The following is a 27778-nucleotide window of genomic DNA, read 5'->3' as shown; positions in this document are numbered from 1 at the left end:
TGCTCTCCCCCCCCCTCCCTCTCTCTCTCTCTCTCTCTCTCTCTCTCTCTCCTTCCTTTATCTCCTGCCTCTTCCTACACACCATGTCCATTGTATTCTTTTTAGCTTTTTGGATCTTGGGCAAGCCTTATGAATGATTAGATATCATTCACCTTGTTTGCAGAAGTCTCATAACTCACACAAGAGAAAAGCCAAAATAGAAAGTAGTTAATCAAGGAAAAGGTGTCCCAAAAGATACTTTTTGGCAAAAGGCTGAGTAGAGTCCTGCCTTGCAAGGTCGTGCGAAAGAAGAAAATTTGTATAAGATCAAAGACAAGAAGGATTACAAAAAGAAAGTTGCTTTAAGCACAACTCAAAGCTAAATAGATGAGGTAAGCAAGTATATGCATAAGCCGGTCTGCAGTGTGCACTGCTTGGGAACGTTAATTCTGAACTCGAGGGGAGGCCTTGCTTAAGACCTCGATGATAAGTGGCAATTCAGATATGGAACAATACCACGGTCTTGCTTCAGCCACCCTCTCCCATTCGTCCCTCAGCTGCCATTTGATAGAAACAATGATTACCGAATGCATTCACCACAATTCCCCAGAACATTCCTCGTCTCCAGGCGTTGAGCTTGATCCTTTTGTCAGCTTCTCTGCAGTACCAGAGTCCACCGGTTGCCCCCCTTTTACTAGGCTTGCAATGAGTTCAACTGCCGGCAGCCCACCAGCTCAACTCCTTTTTCGTATCACAGGTCTCACATGCTGTTCTATCAATGCTTATGTTAGTCACATGGTGGTCACTTCAAGAAAGATATGTGCTCTTTGTCTGCATGCTTGCCACTCCGCTCCACTTTGCTTGATCTTGTTTTGGCTGGGGCAGTTCTCTTTGTTGATTCTAAGGTAGCCCTTGGATTGCCTCTCCATTACTTATGGGGCGACAGCTTAGGCTGCCCCTTTGGAGCCATTTTGGTGAAGGCAGAGCTGCAAATGCAGTCCACAAGAGGTTGCCTCAGCTGAATGAAGTTAGGGAAATTCATACTCATCCGGTGGAACGTTCAAATTCAATGGTTGAGGAAAACAAGTTGATGCATATGTATGTGAAGCGTGGGAGATTGCTGGATGCTCGCCATGTGTTTGACAATATGCCAACGCATGATGTCGTGTCATGGAACATTATGATCCTGGGATATGCGAAGCAGGAAGAGAGTGTGCACGCATTGGACTTGTATGCACGGATGCAGCAGGAGGGTGTCCAACCAAGTGATCGAACCTTTGTTGGTGCATTGAAGGCTTGCAGTAGCCTTGGAGCAGTGAAAGAGCGGAATCAAGTTGATAGGAGATTTGAGAAACTAGCGTGTCTACAAAAAGGTAGAGCTATCCACTATCAAGCAGTGAAGAGTGGCTTTGAGTCAGATGTGTTTGTGGGAACAACCTTGGTGGATATGTATACGAAATCTGGGAGCATGGAGGATGCACAGCGTGTCTTTGATGAATTACCTTACCATGATGTTGTTACATGGACTACGATGATCTCGGGGTACAGCAAACAGGAAGAGGGTCTGCTAGCTTTAGATATGTATGCACGAATGCAACAAGAAGGTGTCAGACCAGATCAGCGGACTTTTGTTTGCTCATTGAAGGCTTGCAGTAGCTTGGCAGCACTGGAAGAGGGGAAGCAAGTCGATGTAAAATCTGCAGAAATGGCATGCTTGGAGAAAGGTAGAGGCATCCACTCCCAGGTGGTAAAGAGTGGTTTTGAGTCAAATGTATTTGTGGGAACCACGTTGGTTGATATGTATGTGAAATGTGGAAGCATGAAGGATGCACAGCGTGCCTTTGAAGATTTGCCTCACCGCGATGTAGTTACTTGGACTACCATGATCTCGGGGTATAGCAAGCAAGAAGAGGGCGCTCTGGCTTTGGATCTGTATGCACAGATGCAACAAGATGATGTCACACCAGATCATCAAACTTTCATTGGGGCATTGAATGCTTGCAGCAGTTTGGCAGCAATGGAAGAGGTGAATCAGGTTGGCGGGCAAAAAGGATTACTGAAGAAAGGAAGAGCTATTCACTACCAAGTTGTAAGGAATGGCTTTCAGTCTGACACATTTTTGGGAACTACATTGGTTGATATGTACACGAAGTGTGGGAGCATGGAGGATGCACGGTCTGTCTTTGATAAACTGCCTTATCGCGACTTGGTGTCCTGGAATGCCATGATCCTTGGGTATAGCAAGCAGGAAGAGGGGGCACTGGCCTTGGATATGTATGCGCAAATGCACCAGGAAGGTGTAACACCAGGTCATAGAACCTTTCTTGGTGCATTGAAAGGGTGTAGTAGCCTGGCAGCAGGGGAAGAAGAGAAGCAAGCTGAATTTGCAAAACCAGGATGCTTGGAGAAAGGTAGAATGATCAATTCTCACATAATAAAGAATGGCTTTGAGTTAGATGTATTTGTTGGAACAACTTTGGTAGATATGTATGCAAAATGTGGGAGTATGGAGGATGCACGATCCGTCTTTAATGAATTGACTCATCGTAATGTGGTTACATGGACTTCTATGATCTCAGGGTATGGTGAGCAAGGAAGAAGTGAAGAGGCTTTTAGACTTTATGCACAACTAAAAGAGCAAGGTCTGGCACTAAGTAGCTCTACATTTGTTGCCCTCCTGAAGGCATGTGGCAACACAGCAGCACTGGAGATTGGAAAGGAACTCCATTGTGGAATTAGCATGCTTGGTTTTGAGAATACTGCAAATGTGGCAACCAGTCTTATTGACATGTATGCTAAATGTGGGAACATGATTGATGCCCTGCGGTTGTTTGATGCATTTCCCATGAGGGATGTTGTGCCATGGAATGCATTGATTGCAGGATATGCACGCCAGGGAGAGAGTGAAATTGTGTTTCAAATGTTTGAGAGAATGCTTCAGGAAGCCACTCAACCAAATAGGGTCACATTTCTTAGTATTCTTACTGTATGCAGTCATGTGGGTCTCTTGGACAAGGGCCAAAAGTACTTTCAGGCTATGAGCAACAAATATGGGATTCCCCCAACTATTGAGCACTATACTTGCATGATTGATCTCTTAGGCCGCTCAGGGCGATTGGATGAGGCAGTGGCGATGGTAGAGAAGATGCCTTTTCAACCTACTGTTGTTGTATGGCTGACCGTGTTGGGGGCTTGTCAAAAGTGGAAGAATGTAGAGGTTGGAAGGCGGGCCTTCGAGAATTTGCTGAGATTGGATGGAAAGTTTTCTGCTGCGTATGTCCTGATGTCAAACATCTATGCAGATGCTGACATGGAGGAGGACCAGAATAAAATCGAGGTACTAAGAAAGAATGCTGAAGCATGGAAGCAGCCAGAACAGAGTTGGTGGGCTGGTATTTATGGAATGGTGCATAATCTTGGTGGTGCAAAGGAGTCATTGCATTGCTCATGACTTCTGGAGTACCATAGAATGCATTTAATACGGAATACTTGTGCCAGGAGGGAGTGAACTCGTGCTTCAACTGTTGCAGGAAAGCACACAGCCAAATATGATCTATCTGTGGAGATACTTTCCATCTATGACTGAACAGCATGGCTTTATCTGGACTATTCTGCAATATACCTGCATAATGAATCTACTCGATAATGGACGGCTAGTGGGCAAGGCAACAGTGATGGCAGAGAAGTGCCTTTTCATGAAATGTTCATGGTTGACTGCATTGGGTAGTTGTCACAAACTGGAGACAATGTTGGGTGCATGCCTTTAAACAACAGTGAGATGAGATGAAATCTTATGAAACTTGATTTTAAAATTAAATAAATAAAAGATACTTGTGTCTCAAAGTCAAATATTTCTTCAGTGCTCGTCATGCAGAACCACCATGATCAAGCATGGAAGGTAGCAGGATAGAGGTGGACTCATCCCCAAAGCAAGGTATATATATGCAGGTCCTGAAGGGCTTCCTATACAAAAGATGATGATTTATTTTTTTTCTTGTGCTATGGGAACTGTGTGTGACAGTGCAAAGAATGAGTAACTAATTGGAGTCAGAAGCTGGTTGCTTCTTGTGCCCCAACCCATACACCTAGGGGACACCATTAGAGGTTATGAAAGGTATGCAGCTTTGTGTCACTTGCAGTTCATATTCTTAATTACAAGGACGGAGTGTGTTTTTGTGGGGTCTTGATCACAACAGTAATGTTCTAAGGGGTGTGTTAGGCAATCTGCTATTCTCTGGGCTCTTCATTGTAGCCTACAACACACTGTTGGTGGATTTTGTTGGAGATAACTGTTAGAAAAATGAAGTCACACCAGAAAGTATCTCGCAGCGGAAGACTGATAGATTAGCCGAGGAATTACACGGGGAAGTATTTCACTATGGAATCAAGCTTCATAATTATGTGTGTACTTTCACAACCATTAATCTATCTGCAGACTAGCAAATAGACTGTAAAAGGTTCTCCTACTATATGCATGTCACCTCTAGATCTCAGAGCCCGCATGCTCCACTGAGTGTATGCAAACTTTCTGTCCAAAGGATCCCTTCCACCTTGCTGTCCAGAAAGCCAGCCAGTGCCTTGCTCTTGGATGGACTCATTTCTCCCTTCGTTTCTGAAAGAAAACTCCCTATCAAGAGATTCTTGAAGGAGAGATGAAGGTAATTCTATATGTGGGTTATCATACTCAATATGTGTGTAACCCTCATCTACATTATCCTCTTCAGGAGGAGGTGATGGTGTTCTCTCCCTATGTCATTTTGGTAGTGGAGGAAAAAGGACAAGTTCATTATTAAATATCCCTTCTCCCTCCATTCTTTCCTTTTAGTAATACAAGAGAAAATGGCTTGCTGTAATTTCAGAAAAGGGGTTTATTTTACAGCAAAAGTCAAATGTTGTAGAGTTGGTGGTACGTATCCGACTCCCGCTTCGCTTGTGTCGAAAAACTACTTCATTTGACCTCTTCTTCCTTCTCTTTTAGCCTTTCTTCCTTGTTTTTATGCTGTAAACTGGTATACTCTGTTTGGGCTACTTGTTTTGAGCGGATTGATGCTCTAGATACCGTTATAGGGAGTACTAGATGGGTGGAGCACCCCCTTAAAATCTTGTTCCAATCCGACTTTCCGTTGGGGAGAATGGGGGGGGGTCTCTTTTTCCCACGGTTTAAGGGTTTTAAGGGTCTATTCGCACAAGGGGGGGAGTCATCCTGTTCCCTATCCAAAGACCCAAAAAAATCAAAGAAAGCCCTTGCCTCAGAGGCTCTATATTTCAGAGATTGTGATCCTGGAAAATTGGCCCTTGCTCCTGCGATGTAGAAACAGGATGTCGGAGATAAACTTGCATTGCAGATTGCTCCCCCGATGTAGAAACAGGATGACGGCCAGACTTGTGTGACAGATTGTTGTCCCGGGCCTTGCTGCCCGTACCGTGGCTTCTGCACCGCCCTTGTCAAAGTTCCTTCCGTCTACCCCTCACACCTTCTTGCACATGGTCTGTGAGTACAGGGCTTCGACGCTTGCTGTCATGCATCCTTTCCGTACGAACCCTTATCTGCACATTGCAGTCCGTGCATGCCCCGCTGGATTCTTCCTTGTGCGCCGCCTTCTTCATGTGGCTCCCTTCCGCGTTGATTGCTGTCCCGCACGCTTGCGCCTTGTCTCGTGCTCGCTTCTTCTCCTTCTCTTTCCGTCCCAGTAGTGGAACGTCAAAGCTCTGATACCAAATGTGAAGAACCAGCCTTCTCAAGAATGCAAATGTGTGCAATGCATGCAGAATTTTAATACCAATTGGCCCTCCAATAATGTGAAGAACCAGCCTTCTCAGGAATGCAAATGTGTGCAATGCATGCAGAATTTGAATGCCAATTGACCCTCCAATGGGGAAGAGCGCCCTCGTGAGAGTACTTGTTTCTATTTTAGACCTACATGCAAGGTGTGTGAGAGATGGCGGATGAATGCAAGGTGAATGAAGAATGCTAAGTGAGATTCACAATGAAAGGGTGATACCCTTTCATTAATGTCCCTTGAGATCACTCAAGTCCTATCTTTCCATTTACACTACCCTTAGCCTATGACCCATGCATCTACCATTCAATGCACCTTAATGCACCCTTCCCTTCCTATTGCCCCTAGGACCTAGACATGTGTGTGCACATTAAAAATAAGTATCACATGTCCAAATTCGATGCCGTCTGAAGCAGTGGCTCCAGCTCGACTAGTCATATCTACTCAAATGATCCACTGCCATAACAAATTGGTCAGTGTCCATCATAAATACATATACATGTTACACCATTGGCGTATAATATATAATAATGTTTTAATGTCTACTAATCACGGATTAGTGATTTCTCTTGTCATGACAACTAGTTTGGTACAGAGGTCCATCTTTGGTAGCACGTGATGGCACCCGCCTCTAAGCTCGAGCTCTCCAAGTACTAGTACCCTCTAGCCATCCCCCTCATGATAGGTGCTTGGCTGGTGTTACCGAAGCAGAGGGGGATTCTTCCACAATAACTGAGCGCCCAGGGTTAGACCATGGTTGTGACTTAGGGGGACAACAATACAGAACCACACTTGGAGCCTGAGGGTCCAGGTAATATGGATTTGTGCCTGGGATATGATGTCTCGTGGATTTTGTTTGGTTGCAGACCTAGATAGATGACACCCCCTCTTACCAACCCACATTGGCCGGATCCTAATCTGTCAATGAACATGCTCCAGCAGCTCCCGTGTCGTAGCCCTCTTGAACACTTTGGCATCGTCATAGTCTTCTCTTGGCTTTTGAATTAGTGGCTCCTACTCTGCCAGGTTTGGTTCTGCTGTCGCACACCTATGTGGTACACAAGTCCATCTTTGGCAGCACCTGATGGCACCGCCATCTTCAGTCACGAACCCGCCTCTGAACTGGAGCTCTGCACGTACCAGTATCTTCTTGTCGTCCCGCTCTTGATAGGTGAACAGCCTGAAGTCCTCCAGGCACCAAGATCTTAGGGTTTGTTTCAACCCGTCCTCCGTTTGGCTAGGCTGAACCAAACAACATACCCGAGACATCATATCCCAGGCACAAATTCAAATTACGTGGACCGTATTGTGGTTCTGTATTGTTGTCCCCCCCTATGTTAAAGCCACCGTCTGACCCCAAGTCCTCAAGTCCTGTCAAGAATCCACCTCTGCTTCAGTAACACCAGCCAGACACCTAGATGACTTCAAGCATTGGTCACTGTCCATCACATTCACAAAGGATCTTGACACCTCTTCTGACGAATTCCTAATGTCTCACATTTTGACAGTCACACCAAGGTCCACATATCTAATCTCAACAGCACACAGAGTGGCCACCAATAAAAGTTCTCCTACCACCACTTGAGATGACTCCTCTGACTCTGAGCTGGCACCCTCCTTCTGATCAGCCTTCTTCTTTTTGCAATCTTCCACAAAATGTCCGGGCTCATCGCAGTAGAAGCACTTCCTCTCTTTCTTTCTCTTCTTATTGTTGTCTTCATTTGAAGAGTCCGCTCCATCGTCAAATTTGGGTTGGCCTTTACCAAGCTTACCCTTGTCTTTGCCTTTGCTCCTATCCTGAGCTTGTCATCCTTATCCATACAATCATACTTCTTTTCGCGAGCTTCTTGTTGCAGCAGTAATGGAACCAGCTCCTCGAAATTCATTGGAGCCACCCTATGCCATGTGGGCATCATAGTCACAGAAGTGCTATAGCTTCGGGGGAGCATTGCCATCAATAGCCTTGCCATCTTGGTCGAGCTCGTCCTTTGACCAACTGCTACCAGTTGATCCCGCAGCACCTTCATCTTGGTGATATGTTCATGTACCGATTCCCCTTCATCCATCCTCATGCTGTCCAGCTTTGTCTCGAGGTTCAAGATTCTCGACTCATTGTTGAGCTCATACATATCCCTTAATGTTGTCCAGGCCTTGAAAGAAGTGTTCGCCATCTGAATATGTAGTAGCACTATATCTGCGTTGTAGCCACAATGATAGCCAAGGCTTTCGCATCCCGGATACGCCATGCTCCACCAATACAGGGTGTGCTCGCGTTTGTCATGGCCGTTGAGGAAGATTTGGCTAGAGTAGTTATAGTGACCTGAGGTATCAGGTTCATCCCCGTCACAATCCCCCACGACTCCCTCAACACTAAGTGGCTCCGAACATTCATTTTTCACAGTGGGTACTTGGTCCTATTGAGCTTGCCTATCTCACCAAATTTGGTATCTATTGGCCATGATAATGAAGTGAAAGAGGGAAAGAGTTTTAGAGTGTCGTATATTTGTCTGGACGTGAGCCTCCTGCTTGGGGTACAATCCTTCAGACGCTTGCCTGAACATGTGCCTCCCACATGGGTACAATCCTTAAGACGACGATACTAATTCCTCTGAGCAATGAATTAATGTTGTTCAAGCTCCACTTCCATCAGGGCTCTGATGCCATATTAGAATAATGGAGTCCCACCAGAGGGTATGCTGCAGCGGAAGACTGATAGATTAGCCTAGGCATTACACGTGGAAGTGTTTCACTATGGAATCAAGCTTCATAACCATGTGTGTACTTTCACAACCATTCATGTGTGTGCACACTAGCAAATACACTGTGCTGAAAGACACTATAGAAGCAACTCTTATATATTCCTATCCATCCACAAATTGGACAAGATCCAATACCAAAAGGTTCTTTTACTATATGCGTGGCACCTCTAGATCTCTGATCCCGCGTGCTCCATAGAGCGTGGGTAGACTCTCCTTTGAAAGGATCCCTTCCACCTTGCTGTCCGGAAAGCCAGCCTAGGTGGGCTGCCACTCTAGCTCAGTCTGCAGCTCCTTCAAGGTCACCTTCACCTCCTCAATGTAGGCCCAAGCCCCCCCGCTTGCTGCTCGTCTGCTGTCTAGAGGGCTTCTCCAAGTGATATGTTATGAGGCTCGGAGGCCTCCCTTTTCTAGGGCTGAAGACCCTCCCCCTTCTGGCCGACTTACTGCCCCCTCCCAGCCTACTCAGCAGCCTGCCAACTGACTGGAAGGTTTGGGGGCTTATAAATGCCCCCCTCGGCTCTCTTTCTTGGTCTTTTGCTGCACTACCTGGCCACGTGGCATCCAGCCACGGGCCCAGGCGGTTCCAGCCTTCTTTTTGTGGCTGGAATAGTTACGGTGGATTGAGGTATCAGGTCGGCCGTCCCCCTCGCAATCCCCCACGAATCCCTCAACACTAAGTGGCTCCGAACCTTCATTTTCCACAACAGGTAGTTGGTCCTGTTGAGCTTGCCTGTCTTAGCAGAATTTGGGATCTGGTATCTATTGGCCATGATAATGAACTGAAAGAGGTAAAGAGTTTTAGAGTGTCGTACACCTATCTGAACCTCAGCTTGTCAACTGTGTTGCCTTAACATGATCCTCCCGCCTGGGTACAATCCTTCATACACCGAAGCTAATTCCTCCGAGCGATGAATCAAGGTTGTTCAAGCTCCACTTTCTGAGAACTTCTGTCACGGCTCTAATACCATGTTAGAAAAATGAAGTCCCACCAAAGGGTATTCTGCAGCGGAAGACTAGGAATTACACGCGGGAGTGTTTTAGTGAAATCAAGCTTCATAAGCATGTGTGTACTTTCACAACCATTCATGTGCGTGTAGACTAGCAAATAGATTGTGCTCAATGACATTATAGAAGCGACTCTAATATATTTCCATCTGTCCACAAACTGGACAAGATACAATACCAAAAGGTTCCCCTACTGTATGTCAGGCACGTCTAGATCTCTGAGCCCACGTGCTCCACTGAGGGTATGTAGACTCTCTTTCCGTTCCACCTTGCTGTCCGGAAAGACACCCTAGTGTTAGAAATCAACCAACAGAGGGTACGCACAGTTTTAGACTGATAGAGTATCCCAGGAGTTAACACAGTGTGTGTGGTGTGGAATCACAAAATTCTTAACTTTATGTGCTTCAAATAGATATGCAGACTAGTAAATAGACAATGATCCAGCCAAATATAGAGACCACCAAAATAATATATTTTCATTCAAAGCTATGGACCGAATACAAAAGAAAGAGATCCAAAGTAGTCCCACCAGAGCGTGGTCCTTTGATCATACCACAAGGTACTTCTACTATCTGCTGGATATCTCTAGGACACTGAGCCCGTGTGCTCCACCTCGAGCTTATGTAAACTCTCCGTCCAAAGTCCTCAGCTCCTTGCTGCCCTAGAATACAGCCAAGGTCTAGCCTTTGATGAGCTCCTTCTGCAGCAATTCCTGGACTCCTCTGCCTCCTGGATGTAGGCCTGAGGTTGTGTGTACAGCTGCTCCTGCTGCTCCCAAACTTGCTGGCTTGCTGGATGATGTTATGCCCCCCAAGGGGACCCAAAAATACCGACTGATCTGCCCCATTCTGGCCGACTCAGTCTGGCCCCTTTGGCACACAAAACTAGGCCCTTTATGGCACACACTTCCAGCCCTATGTGGGCCGACTTGGCTGCCCTACTGGCCGACCCAGTGGGCTATAAAATATGTCCCTAGGGCCAGTCCCTTGCAGCCCTATTTGCTGCTGCTCCTGGCCACCTGGGTGCCACCCACTCTCCAGTCCTAATCCAGGGCCTCAGAATAGGCCCAAAATCTGCTCCAAATATGCACCTATCTGGCCTGCACATCCCGTCATGTGTCCACCTCTTGGGTCCCTGTTGCTGCCCTCTGCTCTGCCATATGCTCCTGCAGATTCTACCTAACAGTCAGGTACCCTTGTTCTCTCCTCTCTTTTCTGCGCATCGGATGCCCTAGGTCTCCCTTCCCCACACTCCTCAGTTGGGGGCTTACAGATGGGGAGGTGACCTTACTAACACCTAGGTGGGTTGCCACTCTAGCTAAGCCTGCAGCTCCTTCAGGGTCAATTGCCTCTTGAATGTAGGCCAAAGGCTCTCCAACTTCTGCTCCTGTTTGCTGTCCTGGGGGCTGCTCCCAACAGATATGTTATGAATCCTAGAGGCCTCCCTTTTATAGGGCTGAAGACCCTCCCCCTTCTGGCCAACTTGCTGCCCCCTGCCAGCCGACTCAGCAGCCTGCCAACCGACTGGAAGGTTTGGGGTCTTATAAATGCCCCCTTGGGCTCTCTTTCTTGGTCTTTTGCTGTCCAGCCTGGCCACATGGCATCCAGCCACGGGCCCAGGAAGTTCTAGCCTTCTTTCTTAGCCCCAAGCCTGCCCATAGGGTCCCAAAACCTTTGCTGACCTTTGCATTTCTGTCCTCTCCATGTGTGGACAGCATCTAGATGTTCCTTTGCCAGATTTGCCCTCCATGGCCTATGCCAGGTACTTGTCCTTTCTCTCTATTGCCCACATGACAGCTCATGTGCTGTCCATGTGGAAGCCCCATGCCTATTACTACTCTATGTCCCCATGCCGATGCACTCCTCATATGGGGGCTCACAAGGTGAGGTGACCAATTCTATTCCAACACCCCCTCTCACCGACCCACATGGGCCCCATCCCAATCCGTTGATGAAGATGCTCTAGTAGCTCCCGTGTCGCACCCCTATGGGACACTTTGGCGTCGTCATAGTCTTCTCTTTGCTTTTCAACCAGTGGCTCCTGCTCTGCCAGGTTTGGTTCCGCTTCAGCCACGAACCCACCTCCGATCTTGAGCTCTCCAGATACCAGTATCCTCTAGACGCCTCCCTAATGATAGGTGAACAGCCTGAAGTCCTCGAGGGACCAAGCTCTCAGGGTTTGTTTCAACCCGTCCTCCATCTGGCTAGGTCTGCAACCAAACAACATACCCGAGATATCATATCCCAAGCACAAATCCAGATTACCAGGACCGTTTGGCTAGGTCTGCAACCAAGCAACATACCTGAGATATCATATCCCAAGCACAAATCGTGAGCATATCATATCCCAAGCAACGTACACGAGATATCATATCCGAACCTGGACCGTCAAGCTCCAATTGTGGTTCTGTATTGTTGCTCCCCTCTATAAGTCACAGCCACCGTCTAACCCTGAGTCCTGAGGTCCTATCAAAGAATCCCACTTTGCTTCAGTAGCACCAGCCAGGCCATCAGATGACTCCAGGCACTCGTCACTGTCCATCACCTTCACAAAGGATCCTCGCTCCTCTTCTGACCAATCCTCAATGTATGACATTCTCATAGTCACACCGGGGTGAACATATCTAATCTCAGCAACACATGGAGTGGCCACCAGAAAAAGTTATCATACCGAGCTGACTCCTCTGACTCTGAGCCAGTGTCCTTCTGGTGATCAGCCTTCTTCTTTTTGCAATCTTTCACAAAATGTCTTGGCTCATCGCAGTAGAAGCACTTTCTCTCTCTCTTTCCGTTCATCTTGTTGACTTCATCTGAAGCACCACTCCATCGTCAGATTTGGGCTTGCCTTTACCAGGCTTACCCTTGCCCTTGCCTTTGCTCCTGTCGTGAGCTTGTCATCCTTATCCATACAATCATACTTCTTTTTGCGAGCTTTTTGCTGCAGCACTAATGGAACCAACTCCTCAAACATCACCGGTGCCACCCTATGCCTTGCAGTCATCCTAGTCACAAAACTACTATAGCTTCGAGGGAGCATTTCCAGCAATAGCCTTGCCATCCTGGTCGATCTCGTCCTTTGACCAACTGCTACCTATTGATCCCGCACCACCTTCATCTTGGTGATGTGTTCCTATACCGATTCCCCATCATTTATCCTATTGCTGTACAGCTCTGTCTCGACGAGTCCCAAGATTCTTGCCTCATTGTCGAGCTCATACATATCCCTCAATGTGGTCCACGCCTTGAAAGAAGTGTTCACCATCTGAATATGCGGCAGCACCATATCAGCCGTTGTAGCCACAATGATAACTAGGGCTTTTGCATCTCGGGTATGCCATGCTCTCACTAGTACAGGATCTGATGGCTTTGTCACTGCCGCTGAGGGATATGTGGCTGGCGTCCACAAACTGGACAAGATACAAAACTAATAGGTTCTTCTACTATATGCATGGCACCTCAAGAACTCTGAGCCCATGTGCTCCACTAAGCATATGTTGACTCTCTGTCCGAAGAATCCCTTCCACCTTGCTGTCTAGAAAGCCAGCCTAGGTGGGCTGCCACTCTAGCTCAGTCTGCACCTCTTTCAGGGTCACCTTCACGTCTAAATATAGGCCCAAGGCTCCCCAACTGCTGGTCTTGAGGGCTGCTCCAAGTCATAGGCTATGAGGCCAAGAGGCCTCCGTTTTATAGGGCTGATACCCCTCCCCCTTTTGGCCGACTTGCTAACCTGTCACAGCCGACTGAGCAGCCTGCCAACGGATAGGAAGATTCGGGGGCTTATAAATGCCCCCCTGGGCTCTCTTTATTGGTCTTTTGCTGGCCTGACTGGCCACGTGGCATCCAGCCACTGGCCAGGCAGTTCCAGCCGTCTTTCTTAGCCCCAAGCCGGCCTATAGGGTCCAAAAAACATTTGCTGACCTGTGCATTTTTGTCCTCTCCATGTGGATGTTCCATTGCTAGATCTACCCTCCATGGTGGGTCTCCTCTACTAGGTACCTGTCCTGTCTCTCTACTGCCCACATGAGAGCTCATGTGCTGCCCATGTTGCAGCCCTATGCCTATTACTAGTCTGTGGTCCACCCCCTGCGATGCACTCCGCATATGGGGTCTCACAAGTGAGGATGTGACCAGTCCTATTCCAACACCCCCTCTCACCGACCCACATTGGCTTGGAGCAAGAGCCCTCTGTAACACTTTGGCATTGTCATAGTCTTCTCCTGGCTTTTCAACCAGTGGCTCTTGCTCCGCCAGGTCTGGTTCCGCTTTCGCTCACCAGTTTGGTACACAGGTCCATCTTTGGCAGCACTTGATGGCACCTTTACCTTCAATCATGAACCTGCCTCTGAACTCAAGCTCTCCATGTATGAGTATGCTCCAGCTGTCCCCCTCATGATAGGTGAACAACCTGTAGTCATCCAAGTACCAAGCTCTCAGGATCTTTCAACCTTTGGCTAGGTTTGCAACCAAACAACATACCCGAGACATCATATCCTGGCCACAAATCCAAATTACCTGGACTATCAAGCTCCAACTGTGGTCCTGTATTGTTGTCATCCTCTAAGTCATAGCCACCGTCTGACCTTGAGTCCTCAAGTCCTGTCGAAGAATCCCGCTCTGCTTCAATAACACCAGATGACTCCAAGCACTCGTCACCATCCATCACCTTCACAAAGGATCCTGACTCCTCTTCTGACCAATCCTTGATGTTTGACATTCTGACAGTCACACCGGGGTCCACATATCTTCTTATCTCAACAGCCCATAGATTGACCACCAAGAAAGGTTTTGTTACAACCATCTGTGCTGACTCCTCTAAGTCTGAGCTGGCACCCTTCTACTTCTGATCAACCTTCTTCTTTTTGCAATCTTTCACAAAATGTTCTAGCTCATCGCAGTAGAAGCTCTTTCTTCTATTATTCTTCTTGTCTTCATTTGAATAGTCCCCTTTGTCAGAGGGCTTGCCTTACCAAGCTTACCTTTGCCCTTGCCTTTGCTCTTATCCTGAGCTATCAGGTCCTTGTAAGTTATCAACCTTATCCATACCATCATACTTCTTTTCTGAGCTTCTTGCTGCAGTAGAAATAGAACCAGCTCCTCAAAAGTCACCGGCACCGTCCTATGCGCTGCAGTCATCATAGTCACAAAACTACTATAGCTTTGGGGGAGCATTCCTAGCGATAGCCTTGCCATCCTAATCGAGCTCATCCTTTGACCTACGACTACTAGATGATCCCGCACCACCTTCATCTTGGTGATGTGTTCTTGTTCCAATTCCCCTTCATCCATCCTCATGCCGTACAGTTGTGTCTTGAGGTCCAAGATTCTCACTCATTATTGAGCTCATACTTATCTCTCAATGTCTTCTAGGCCTCGAAAGAAGTGTTCGCCATCTGTTATGCGGCAGCACCATATCCGCGTTGTACCCACAATGATAGCCAAGGATGCGCATCCCGATATGCCATGCTCTCTCTAAAATAGGGTTGGCTGGCATCGTCACCGGCATTGAGGATGATGTGGTTGCAGTAGTTACGGCAGCTCGAGGTATTGGCTTTGTCTCTGTTCGCAATCCCCCACGACTCTCTCAACACTAAGTGGCACCGAACCTTCATTTTCCACAATGGGTAGTTGGTCCTGTCGAGCTTGCCTATCTCACCAAAATTTGGGATCTGGTATCTATTGGCCATGATAATGAACTGAAAGAGGTAAAGAGTTTTAGAGCGTCGTATACTTGTCTGAACTTGAGATTCCCACCTTGGTACAATCCTTCATACGCCTGCTTGAACTTGAGTCTCCCGCCTGGGTACAATCCTTTAGACACCGAAGCTAATTCCTTCGAGTAATTAATCAAGGTCGTCCTTTAGCAAGGTCCTTGCCTTCAAGCTCCACTTCATGAGAACTTCCGTCACGACTCTAATACCATGCTAGAAAAGCGAAGTCCCACTAGAGGGTTTCCCGTAGGTGGAAGACTAATAGATTAGCCCTGCTATTACACGCGGAAGTGTATCAAGTTTGATAACCATGTTGTACTTTCACAATCATTCATGTAGACTATGCTCAAAGACAATATGGAAGCAACTCTTATATATTTTCGTTCGTCCAGATTCTGGACAGGATACAATACCAATAGGTTCTCCTACTATATGCACGTCACCTCTAGATCTTTGAGCCTGCCTGCTCCACTGAACGTCTAGACTCTTTGTTCCAAAAGGTCGCTTCCACCTTGCTGTTCGGAAAGCCAACCTAGGTGGGCTGCCACTCTAGCTCAATTTGCAGCTCCTTTTCAGGGTCACCTTCACCTTCTGAATGTAGGCCCAAGGCTCCCTAACTGCTTGTCACAATCTGTGACGTATTCCTTTCTCTATATCTAGACTTATGGATGGTTTGATGAATGGACACTTGTGGAAGGGTATGCCCTTTCGACGGGACACTTCCTATGGAAGAGACACTTCTATTGTAATGTACCCTCTCATCAAGGGAACCACCTTGGTGTATGAACATGAGACATGGCCCCAGCTAACCTACGACATGTGGCACTAATCAGCCCGTTAATTGTATGGATGACACACTACAGCTACACTATAGACACTCAAGCAATACAATTATTCCTTGTTCTCTGCTATTTCAGTCTCCTTTCTGTTCCTTAGCACATTTCTAAATATAGTAAATCTAGGATTTCTTACAGTGGTATCAGAGCAAATTTCGTTTCTGCCTGTAGGAAATGCCCCCCACCTTCTAGCGCCTATCTGATACATCTCTTTCTGCTAGAAGGATATCCGTGCACATTGTGCATGGAAGAGATGGAGAGAATGAGCATAAAAATTTTTAGCGCCAACCCTGCCTAAAGTCATCAATGGCCTCTCCATCTCCCACACATCACGAGTTGATGTGAATGGACACGACAAAAATCGTGTCTTTTCATGTGCTTGGGCTGTCCCAAAACCAAGGGACGCATCTTTTCCACCATTGGATACACCTTTTAATGAAGAGTTTTGACTCCTCACCCAAGGGACACACCCCATCGTGGAAAAAAGGACACACCTCTTCATGTGGGGACACCCCTTTTAAAAACAAGGACACACCCCTTCATGAAAAGGTGCGCCTATTTCAAGGGTCACACCCCTTCGAATAGGCACACGTTTTGGCACCAAGCACATTATAAAAAGGGTACCTAGAGGGGTTAAAAAGAAAAAAACCTAGCCCCATACCTTAGGTCTAACCCTAGACTACCCTTTAAATTTTTGGGCAACCACCCACCATGGGCAGCCACAAACGAAAAACAAAAGGGACGCTCCATTTTCAATGCCCGTACAAGTTTCGTCAAGGAGGTCTGCCTCCCTATGCAGCCCCTGCCCTCGCCGTTTTGCTACCCTGCCCCTTGCCATCTCCAGCCTCTGCCCCTTGATGGTTTGTTGCCTTGCCCTTGCCTGTTTTCGGCCCTAGTTCCCTGCTAGCCTGCAGCGCCAGTCCCTGCCATTGCTGCCGCAAATCATCCTTTGAAGCCTGCAGCCTGGTTTCGCCAGCCTCTATTGCGATACAGCCCTTGGAAACCTGTAACCTGTTTCGCCAGTCTTTATCACGATACAGCATTGGAAGCTGCAGCCTGTTTCGCCATAGACAGCCTGCCTCCCTTTGTTTCGCCACCTTACCTCCCAGATCAGCAGCGGTTCAGCCTCCTATCACGAAGAAGACAACCTGTTAAATGTGCCCTATTCCTGTTTTCCAATCCGGACCAGCCAGGCCCAGATCTGCTCCTCGCCAACCACTGCAACATGGACCTCCAGACAGAAATCTGCAGGCCTTTTCTATGCAACAAATTGGCAGATTAAATCAATGCTAGGTGGATTCTTTCCATTCTACTTCTAAGGATTCTCTTGTCATTATCAAATTTCAGCAAATGAAAGATGCTTCCTTAAAGCATGGAAACCCTTGGTAATTCACCCGGCCTTTCAAGGACACCTCAGGCATCATCTACCACACAATATCATGTTCAGATTGCACAACCAGCCCATTTCGGAGCTTTGGCATCGTGGGTCTTCTGTGTCACGTGCCCTCCTAGTGATCTGGATCACATCCTATACCTTCTGCGTGAGGCACCTCAGTTACATTACTTCCTCAGCATAGTCCAGGTTGTGTTCCATGAGACACGAAGATACCTAGAACCCGATATTCCTCACGAGTTTGCTATCCATCTTTGGAGAGATTTTTACCCCTCAACTTCAGCATCTTTAGGGTACTCTCCACCTCCTTCAGCTCCCAGATATCCTCCTATACAGGTTGTACCTTTCCCAAGATAGTATTTACACTCTGAAGGCACTCCTTCTCTTGGATATCCTCCACTTCCGATAGCAGCTCCTTATCCCTTCTCAGATCCGTGGACTTTGCAACCTACTCCTGTACTCTCACGAGCGGTAACACCCATTTCGGCATCACCAGTGTTACGTCAGACAGGACCTCCTTTACCAGATTTCCACGGGTGGTTCTATTCTGCCTCGCCTGCCCCCTCCAACATGAGCAACCTCAGGGAGCAGCCCGAATCTTCTTCCAGGAATGGTACAAACTAGAGCGCAGGTTCGTGCTTTTCTCACGGGGACCTCAAATATGTCGCAACGCTCGCGTGCAGCCTCTCCGGAAATAAGCGACTCAAGTCCAAAAAAGACCCCTGAAGTCAACGTATAAGGCGAAACACTACTGCAACTTCAAATTTCCCAGCTTCAAGACAGCATCTCCGACTTGGTCTAGAAAGTCCAACAACTCCAAGATTCTTGCAGTACCACACATACAGAGAATGACATGACGCAACCAGACGACTATGTGGACTCATTCCCACCAGAGGTAGAAAACACTGAACTGTGTGCCCTCTACTGTTTACTCCAAGCTTCCAAAACTAAAAGACTTGACATTAAACTTCCGGAAGCCTACACTGGTCAACAAAATCGCCGATCAGTTGGCCAATGGCTCGCAAAATTGCGCATGTACTTGATATTGTTGACCTCTCTGAAGGCAAAAAGATTGCCTTGGCAGCCTCCCTCCTTAACGATATAACTTTTCTATGGTGGCAAAGACGCTTAAAGGATGGCAAAAGTGTGATAACATGGGAATGTTTTGAACACGTGCTGCATAAGCAGTTCATACCTGCCAAAGCGGACTTCCAAGCACGTTCAAAACTCCGACAGTTGGAGCAAACAGGCTCCCTGTCTTCCTACATCTCTCAGTTCACCACATTGGTGCTGGAGATTGATGGGTTAATCGATGATGATCGCCTTCATGCTTTCATCTCAGGCCTAAATCCCTCGTTACGCAATGATGTCCTTAAAGCAAACATCACCACCACAGCTGGCGCTATTACTTACGCAGAGCGCATAACAGATTTCCAAAACACAGGGAAGCGGAGTGCTAATCGAACACAGAACTCTACTATGGCCAAAGGTGCTCGCTCTCAAGATAACCCCAGGTTTAGAAAAAACTCGGGTAATCAAGGTCAACAACAGTCTCAAGATCCCCATAAGTCTCAGAAATCGTATGCTGGATTCCAACAGAAGCACTCCTCCAAGGATCGCGCCTCTTCTTCTTCACAAAGTCATCACCGTCATCCCTAAAATAAAGGTGCGGCCACTGACAAGAAGAACAACTCCAGCACAAAAGGACTTTGCACCATCTATATAGGCGACCATAGATGGTTCGATTGTCTCAAGCGATCAAAGCAAGATATTAATATGGAGCCTAGCACTTCCCAAACAGAAGATGCTACGCTAACACAAGACAAGAAAGACAAAGCTGTTCGAATGGCAAATACCATCCACCTAAGCCTTGCCAACAATCCTGAACCTTCCCTGGCTACTCAAGTACTTTGTGCTTAAGGATCGATTCGTGGAACAACGGTCACTATCCTCATCGACAGTGGCTGCTCTCATAACTTCCTAGCTAGTTCTATGGTCAACAAACTTCAGTTGATCACCAGTCCTACTCTCATGGACTATCAAATTGAACTCGCAAATGGAACTACCTTCTTGTGCAACACTAGAATCAAAAACTTATCTTTTCGCATCCAACATTATATGGACAAGTTGAACTTCGACATCATGCCTCTTTCTCGGTACGATGTCATACACTTGGACAACAGTGGCTCTACGACTATGATCCATCAATCAGTTTTCGCAGCCATACTATCCAGGTTGTCCACCAGGAAAACTTATTGAGCTAACTGGTTCTAGGGACTCTCCTTCAACCCTGGTTGCCTCTGCCCTACAAGTAAAGAAGTGGGTTCGTAAACGCCAAGTAAAGACTTCACTTCTGTTGGTTACGGCAGTAGAGGAGACACCAATAAAGGATCCTCCTGAATACCTCAACCAACCTTTTTTCCAGCCCTACCTGGATATTTTTCCACAGGAATTGCCAAAGCGGTTACCACCTCGACGACCAGTGGATCACCCAATCGAACTTATTCCCGGCAGTAATCCACCGTCGAAACCTCCTTATCAAGTTTCTTACACTCAAAATGAAGAAATCCAAAGACAGGTGACCGAACTACTCGACAAAGGTCACATTTGGCCTAGTCGCAGCCCTTTCAAATCTCCTGTACTACTTGTGGAAAAAAAGAATAAGTCAATGCGCCTCTGCATCAACTACCGAGTCCTCAACAAGCTCACTATCAAAAACAAGTATCCATTGCCTCGCAACGATGATCTCTTCGATCAACTTCTACATGCAACACAATTCTCAAAGATTGATCTTCCTTCAGGTTATCATCAAATTCGCATACGAAAAGGCGATGAGTACAAGACAGCTTTTCGAACAAAGTATGGACACTATAAATGTTTGGTCATGCCTTTTGGGTTAAACAATGCCCTGGCCACATTCATGACACTAATGAACGACATCTTTAGGCCTTTCCTCGATAAGTTCATCATCGTTTACCTCGATGACATCCTCGTTTTTAGCAGATCCCTACATGAGCACAAACAACATCTTCACCAAGTTTTTGAAGTTCTCCACGCAAATTCTCTCTACATCAACATTGAGAAGAGTGAGTTCTTCAAGACCCAACTCGAATATTCGGGACATGTTATTTCAGCTCAAGGCATCTCTGTGGATCCCAAGAAGGTCGAGGTAATCCGAAACTGGCCTACTCCTAAGAATGTTCATGATGTCCGCTCTTTTCTCAGATTGGCAAACTTCTACCATACAAAGGTCTATCAGTTTTCCGAAATCGCAGCTCCTATGTTCGAATTATTGAAAAGCACAACAATTTTTCAGTGGCTTCTCGAAACAGAGTATAGTTTCCAACAACTCAAGCAAGCACTAACTACCACACTAGTTATGGCTATTGCTGACCCAAACCTTCCATTTGAGGTCATGACCGACGCTTTCGACAAGGCAGAGTTATTTCTTTTGACAGCCATAAACATTCTGATATCCAAACCTGATACCCGGTCTATGATAAGGAGTTTCTTACCGTTATACATGCTTATCGCTTTTGGAAACATTATCTCATGGGAGCCGACTCTGTGGTCAAGAAAGACCATCACTCCCTAAAGTATATCTTTATTCAGCCAATCATGAATGCTTGACAAGCACGCTGGGTTGAGTTTCTGGCCAACTTTCACATGACCATTGAGTACATTCCAGGACTACGCAATGTAGTTGCAGATGCTCTCAGTAGGCTAACTCTAGCATCAGCTATGGTAATCTCTACATTATCTGTGGATGTTTCGAATTCATTCAAAGGGAAGTATTTCAATGATAAAGACTTCGGCATAGCAGTATAAGTTCTTTCAAAAGATCAACCTTCGACTTCCGAACAGAAGATTTTCTCATCCTATTCTTATACAGACGACCTTCTGTATTATCAAGATCGTGTCTGTGTACCACATGACAAGGATGTTTGACATCTTTTGTTAAAAGAGCATCATGTAGTTCCTTATGCTGCCCATCCAGGCATCAACAAGACTTATCGATTACTCAATGCAACATACTACTGGCCTCAGATGAAAAGAGATGTCATCAAAATGGTTACATCTTGCTTATCTTGTCAACAAATGAAAGCAAGCCGACGACTTCCAGCAGGACTTCTTCAGCCTCTTCCAGTTCCAACTGAAAGGTGGGAAAGTATTTCCATGGATTTCATAACAACACTACCACGATCCTCCCGAGGTAATACTCAGATTATGGTAATTGTTGATCGATTGTCCAAAATGGCACACTTTGTTGCTTGCAAAAGCAGTGCACAGGCTCCGGACATAGCCAAACTCTTCATACAACACATCTTCCGACACCATGGATTGCCCAAGAATATCATATCTGACAGAGATTCTAAGTTTACCAGTCACTTTTGGATTTCATTGTTCGAATCTTTGGGAACAACTCTGCTGTTTAGTTCAAACCTACCACCCGGAATCAGATGGCCAGACTGAGAGTCAACCAAGTTCTGGAAGAAATGCTTTGACATTATATTCAGTCACGCCTAGTAGCTTGGGAAGAGTATCTACCACTCCTTGAGTTTGCTTATAATAACTCTTTCCATAGTGACATTAACATGACTCCATTCCAAGCAGCTTATGGACACACTCCGATTGTACCAACGAATTTTGTACTTCAACATCGAGTGGCCCTAGCCAATCAGTTGGTTCAAGAAATGCAAGACATTCTACTCCAAGTCAGGGATCATATGCGAAAAGCGCAAGAGCGGTATCAACGGTTTGCCAACAAACATAGACGTCACCTGGAATTTGACACTGGTGACATGGTGCTATTATTTGTAGCCCCACATCACTATAAGACAGTTAAGTCTGTGTTTTCTAAGTTGCGATCAAGATACTATGGACCTTTCTGGATCGTTAAGAAAAATTCACCTTTAAGTTACAAATTGGAATTACCACCATTATAAGGTAAAATCCATCCGACATTTCATATTTCTTGGCTAAAGACGGACATTCCAGGCGATGAAGCAGTTCCTCTTGCAGGTGATTATGTCCCAGAAATCGAAGACGATTATGTTCTCCTTATTCCTGAGCGTATTCTGGACCATTGATAGCGAGAGACTCGACATCGACTTATCACAGAATTCCTTGTTCTTTGGTGAGATCTGGACGACTCCGATGCTACTTGGCAATCTGATGAAGACTTACAGTAGTACCCTGACATTTTACAGCAGTATTTTCAGAATTTACCGTGATATTTTCTACATCAGTTCATTATCTCCACCAGGGTCTTATTTTGAGTGGGAGGGGATGTCACGATCTGTGACATATTCCTTTCTCTATATCTAGACTTATGGATAGTTTGATGAATGGACACTTGTGGAAGGGTATGCCCTTTCGACGGGACACTTCCTATGAGGCACAACCCTTCACAAGAGACATTCTATGGAAGAGACACTTCTATTGTAATGTACCCTCTCATCAAGGGTCACACCCTTCACAAGGGGTACACACCTCTTCATGCACATACACTTTGGAGTACACACCTTTTCATGTGTGACTCTTCACTCTCTATATAGAGAGGCCCAATTGTATGGATGACACACTACAGCTACACTACATACACTCAAGCAATACAATTATTCCTTGTTCTCTGCTATTTCAGTCTCCTTTCTGTTCCTTAGCACATTTCTAAATATAGTAAATCTAGGATTTCTTACACTACTGCTCCTATCTGCTGCCCTCAGGGCTACTCCAGGTGATATGTTATCAGGCCTAGAGGCCTACCTTTTACAGGGCGAAAGACCCTCTGCCCCCTCACTGCCGACTGAGTAGCCTGCCAACTAACTGGAAGATTTAGGGCCTTTTAAATGCCCCCCTGGGCTCTCTTTCTTGGTCTTTTGCTGGCCTACCTAGCCATGTGGCATCCAGCCACTAGCCCAGGCAGTTTCAGCCTTCTTTCTTAGCCCCACTGTGCATTTCTGTCCTCTCCATGCGGATGTTCGTTTGCCATATATGTCCTCCATGGTGGGTCTCCTCTGTCAAGTACTTGTCCTTAGGGCCGAACCACAAAGAAAGCTGATGCGCGGTCCACAGCTAAGTTTTTATATGAACAAGTAATCACGTGGTTTGGATGTTCCTTAGAACTAGTTAGCGATTGAGGAACTCATTTCCTCAATGAAACAATAGCAATCCTAACTAGTGAATTCATGATCATACATAGGAAATCTACGTCGTATTATCCTAGAGCAAACATCGTAGCCAAAAATCCAAAAACTCAAAGATGCTGATGCCATTGCATGCTCAACCCACTCTACCATCCTTTGCTCAAGAAATCCATGAGCGGCAAGTACAAGATGCTATCCTCTACGCCCAATGTCACTTTGATCGAAACCAATGCCCCGAGAATGGTAATGCAACAGCAGCAGCTCAAGTCACCTCAAGATCGCTTCCTCCACCCACATTCACTACTCTGAGAAAGCCGCGTACAACGCTCACACCTCATCTGTCACCATGCCTCACCAACAGTTTGAGCAACACCGCCTACTCGGGCTGTCGAAACAACAAAGTTGCCTGGATCCAAAAGAAGATATTGCAAACCCCAAAGGTGACAAAGGTAGCACCACAAGAACTGTGTCCTCCCAGGATACAATCCCACAAGAACCTACCAACGATCCGGACACAATAGGCCAGCCTCAAGGTATTGAATACGCAATGGTGCCACGAGCAGTTAGACTCAACACAAGCATCACCACCACTAGTCGAGAGACCCCTCAGGATCTGAATTCCATCCCACCAAGAGTTACACAAGAACCTCACCTTGGGAACAACTACTCGACGTTGGAGCCCACAACAGCATCAAGGTTCGACACAAAGGTGCCTCTGGCATCCAAGGTGAAGAACAAATTGGACACATACTATACATGGCTCCTTACTCGCTATGCTGCAATATAGCGTTCGCCTCCACTTCATTCATTATAATCATCACATCTAGGTCTAGGTGAGTCAGTATGGTAGGCATCTCACCTGACGCACCAGCAACACACTAGTCCCAGCCATGCACATCGCATGCGCACACGGTCAGCACTACGTGACTAGGGTCTGCTCTTTCATTTTTTATAAGGGCTCATGTTCTTGCACGCTGACCTCCTTGTTGTCACATTGCCCAACACAAGCGCATTCCGCTCCACCCACATTTCACCCACCCCACTCCCCCTTCCTTCTCTTTTTTCTTATTTTTCCACAGTCACTACAGCACTGACCGTCGCTGAAGAGTTCGTCGCCGACCATCGCGGAAAGGTTCGCTGTCGATCGTCGCTGAAGAGTTCACCGTCGATAGTTGTTGAAAGGTTCGCCGTCGACCATTGCTGAAGAGTTCACTATTGATTTTTGCCAAAAGGTTTACCGTCGATCGATGCCATCACAATCCCCACCGGGTCATCGCCATCCAAGACCTCACCACCCGTCGCCATTTGGGTACCACGTCAGCTGTGGCCCAAGTTACTTCACACCGATCATCGCCATCGATGTTCACTACCAACCATCGCCATAAATTTAGCACCGACCGTCACCATACCAGTATCCCACCGGTCGGGGGGATAAAATTCTATAAAAGTAGGCCTACCTCGCCATGTCATCGCCATAGCAATTGCAACCAAACTCTATCAAAATTTATCCAAAAATTTGACAGTTTCTTACCCACTTTCCCTCCATCGCCATCAACAAATTGATGCCCTCTTGTTCTTCCTCATCTAGTGATTCCCTCGTCACGCAACTCCCACTTATTGTGGGGGTTAAAGGTCACTGTGCCTTAACCCCGGTTATGTACAATACTCAAACACATATATAAATGAATGAAAAAGAAGATTAGGGTGGTTCTGCACCCACCAAAACTTGTGTGGCTCTCTGTTTCTCTCTCTCCTTCTTTCATTCTTGCTTCCGTTGAGAGCACTCTCAACTGGTATCAGAGCCCGGGTGATCTAGCTGAGCGTGCGTGAATGCTTGAAGCTCAGCAGCTCTATGGGAGGAAGGAGAAGCTCTGTGGGAAGCTTTGTGGGTGACTTTACTTGCATCCGAGTGTGCAGAGACCTTGGAGGAACCTTTGGAAAAGTCACTTTGGTTTTGCGAAGTGGTTTTGAGAGCCTGTTAAGTGTTTTCAAAGAAAAAGTCATTTTTTGAGCTTTTCCCTGTTCCATTCGATGATAGAGACTCTGCATTGACTTATAGAGGCAACTATTGCTTGCTTTTGGTGTCCACTTCACTTCAGGAGCTTGGAAACACCTTCATTCTTGAATCTGGGATCATTTCATTGGATTTCTGACTCACTGTGTCAGTTTCTGCGTTTTTTTCCTGGGTGTTGGAACTCAAGTTTGGAGCAACCATTTGCAGATCTGTCAGTTCCGGTGGACTCAGGAGGTCCTAAAACTTTTATGTTGCTCATCATTCGCACTCCGATTGAGTTTACAAACAGCTTTGTTTCCAAAAACGTTTTTCAGTCCGTGTGTTGGACCCAGTGATTGAGACCACGGTTTCCAAAACCGTCTGTCCCATTGCGTTCCGGACGCCCAAAAACCCCTCCCTGTCAGTTCTTGCGCGATTCGGTGGAGTATTTTCAGAGTTATAGATCTCTGTGTATTCGATTTCGTCTCTCTGTTATGCATTTTTCATTCTAAGGTTTTGAAACCTTAGATTTATGCCACATGGCAGTGGATAAGTGTTGACTCCCATTTCTCACTCATCGGTTGGGATTTTGGAGTTCTGGCAGAAGAGAGATATTTGCAGATTTTCTTGCCGAGTCTGATTATGCAATGGCACCCATGTTTTGAGGCATCTCAGGTTCTATTTTCAATAGCGGTCATTACCATGGGACCATGATTTCCTGAGCATACCTTATGTAGATCACTCTGGTTGCAGTTTGAGCAGTGTGCGCTAATTTGTGGTGTGCATTTGGTTGCAGTGGATGATTTGTAGGCCATTTGGATGCATTGCGGTCCTTATTGGATGCGCTGATAGGCCCAAATTGCCTTATGGGATGCTATTTTTTATGGACGCTTTGCACATGGATGCTATTTTATGCTGAGGGACAGCTTTGACACATTGCAGGTGATGCACTGATAGTGCTATGTTCTCTTGGATGAGATATTATTGATGCATATGCCAGTGGACGGTGTTTATGCTTGAGTCATTTGCACTTATTGGCATTTCCTTTTGGGCCAGATTTGCTCATATGGATGCATAGTATATGCACATGAGTCAGATGCATCTTTTGATGCTTTGAGCTTTGAGTTTTGGTGATATTTCACTCTATTGTGGCATACACATTTGGGTGCACCTGGTATTTGGTGTGATTCTCTCTTGCAGGCACTAGCATTTGGGATTTTGTTTCATTTGCATCATGGCGTCCTCTTCCATGTCTGAAAAGGACTTTTTCAACATTAAAAAGTTTGATGGGACAAACTTTTCTTTGTGGAAAGAACAAATAAGGGATGTGCTTATTCAAAAGAAGCAGATTAAACCCTTGGCAGGGATTGAAGCTAAGCCTGCAAATATGTCTGAGGATGATTGGAATGAGTTGGATGCATTAGCAAAGTCTACTATTAGACTTCATCTTGCAGAGTCAGTTTATTTCACAGTAGTGAATGAGCAGACTACGGAAGATTTGTGGAAGAAACTGTGTGCCACTTATGAGAAGGAAACTGCCTCTAATAAAGTTTACCTCATGAAGAGGTTGTTTGAGCTGCAGATGAAGGAAGGGGTCTCCATTGCTTCTCACTTGAATGAATTCAATATTATTTTCAGCCAGCTTCAGGCTCAGAAAATGAATTTTCATGCGGAGACTAAGGCAATATTTCTCTTATGTTCATTGCCATCCTCATGGGATACCTTCCGTACAGCTGTCAGTAACTCTGCACCTGGTGGAGTACTGAAATTTGATGATGTTGTGGGTAGCTTGTTGGCCGAGGAGATTAGACGAAAGTCTATGGATGGCAACAAGCAGGATGCAGCCTTAAATGTGCAAAGGGGCAGATCACAGTTCAGGGGGAAGTCCCAAGAAAGAGGGAAGTCTCGTAGCAAATCCAGGGCACAAAACATTGAGTGTTACCATTGTGGCAAGAAGGGCCATATGAAAAAGGATTGCTACAAGCTGAAAAGAGAGTAAAAGGATAAGAAAAAGAATGCAAATTGGGGTGCAAATCAAAAGGAAGAGAGTCCAAGGGAGGACAAAGGAAAAGTGAAGATCGAGGAGATCAATGCAGTCACACATGATAGTGACAATGACGTTCTCTTCATGTCTAGTTTATCTGCAGAGTTGCTTACCACTTCAGATGATGCATATTCCC

At 46.2% G+C, this 27778-nt stretch overlaps 1 protein-coding gene across 1 annotated transcript in view; it reads left to right on the top strand.

Moving 5' to 3' along the window:
- The first annotated feature begins 405 nt into the window (after positions 1-405).
- Positions 406-27778, top strand: part of LOC147887383 (pentatricopeptide repeat-containing protein At3g16610-like) — a 45863-nt gene continuing 18490 nt past the window's right edge. Inside the window, exon 1 of the mRNA XM_087394008.1 lies at positions 406-3913. Coding sequence (XP_087250134.1) covers positions 914-3430 — 2517 coding nt within the window. The 5' untranslated portion in view covers positions 406-913 and the 3' untranslated portion in view covers positions 3431-3913. The remainder of the gene's footprint in view (positions 3914-27778) is intronic.

Source organism: Dipteris shenzhenensis, chromosome 23, assembly GCF_047967505.1.
Source record: "Dipteris shenzhenensis isolate YYH24624 ecotype China chromosome 23, Dip_SZ_1.0, whole genome shotgun sequence".
In the NCBI taxonomy this organism is placed as follows: Eukaryota; Viridiplantae; Streptophyta; class Polypodiopsida; order Gleicheniales; family Dipteridaceae; genus Dipteris; species Dipteris shenzhenensis.
Note: the sequence above shows the minus strand (reverse complement) of the source record. Positions and strands in the feature narration are given on the sequence as shown.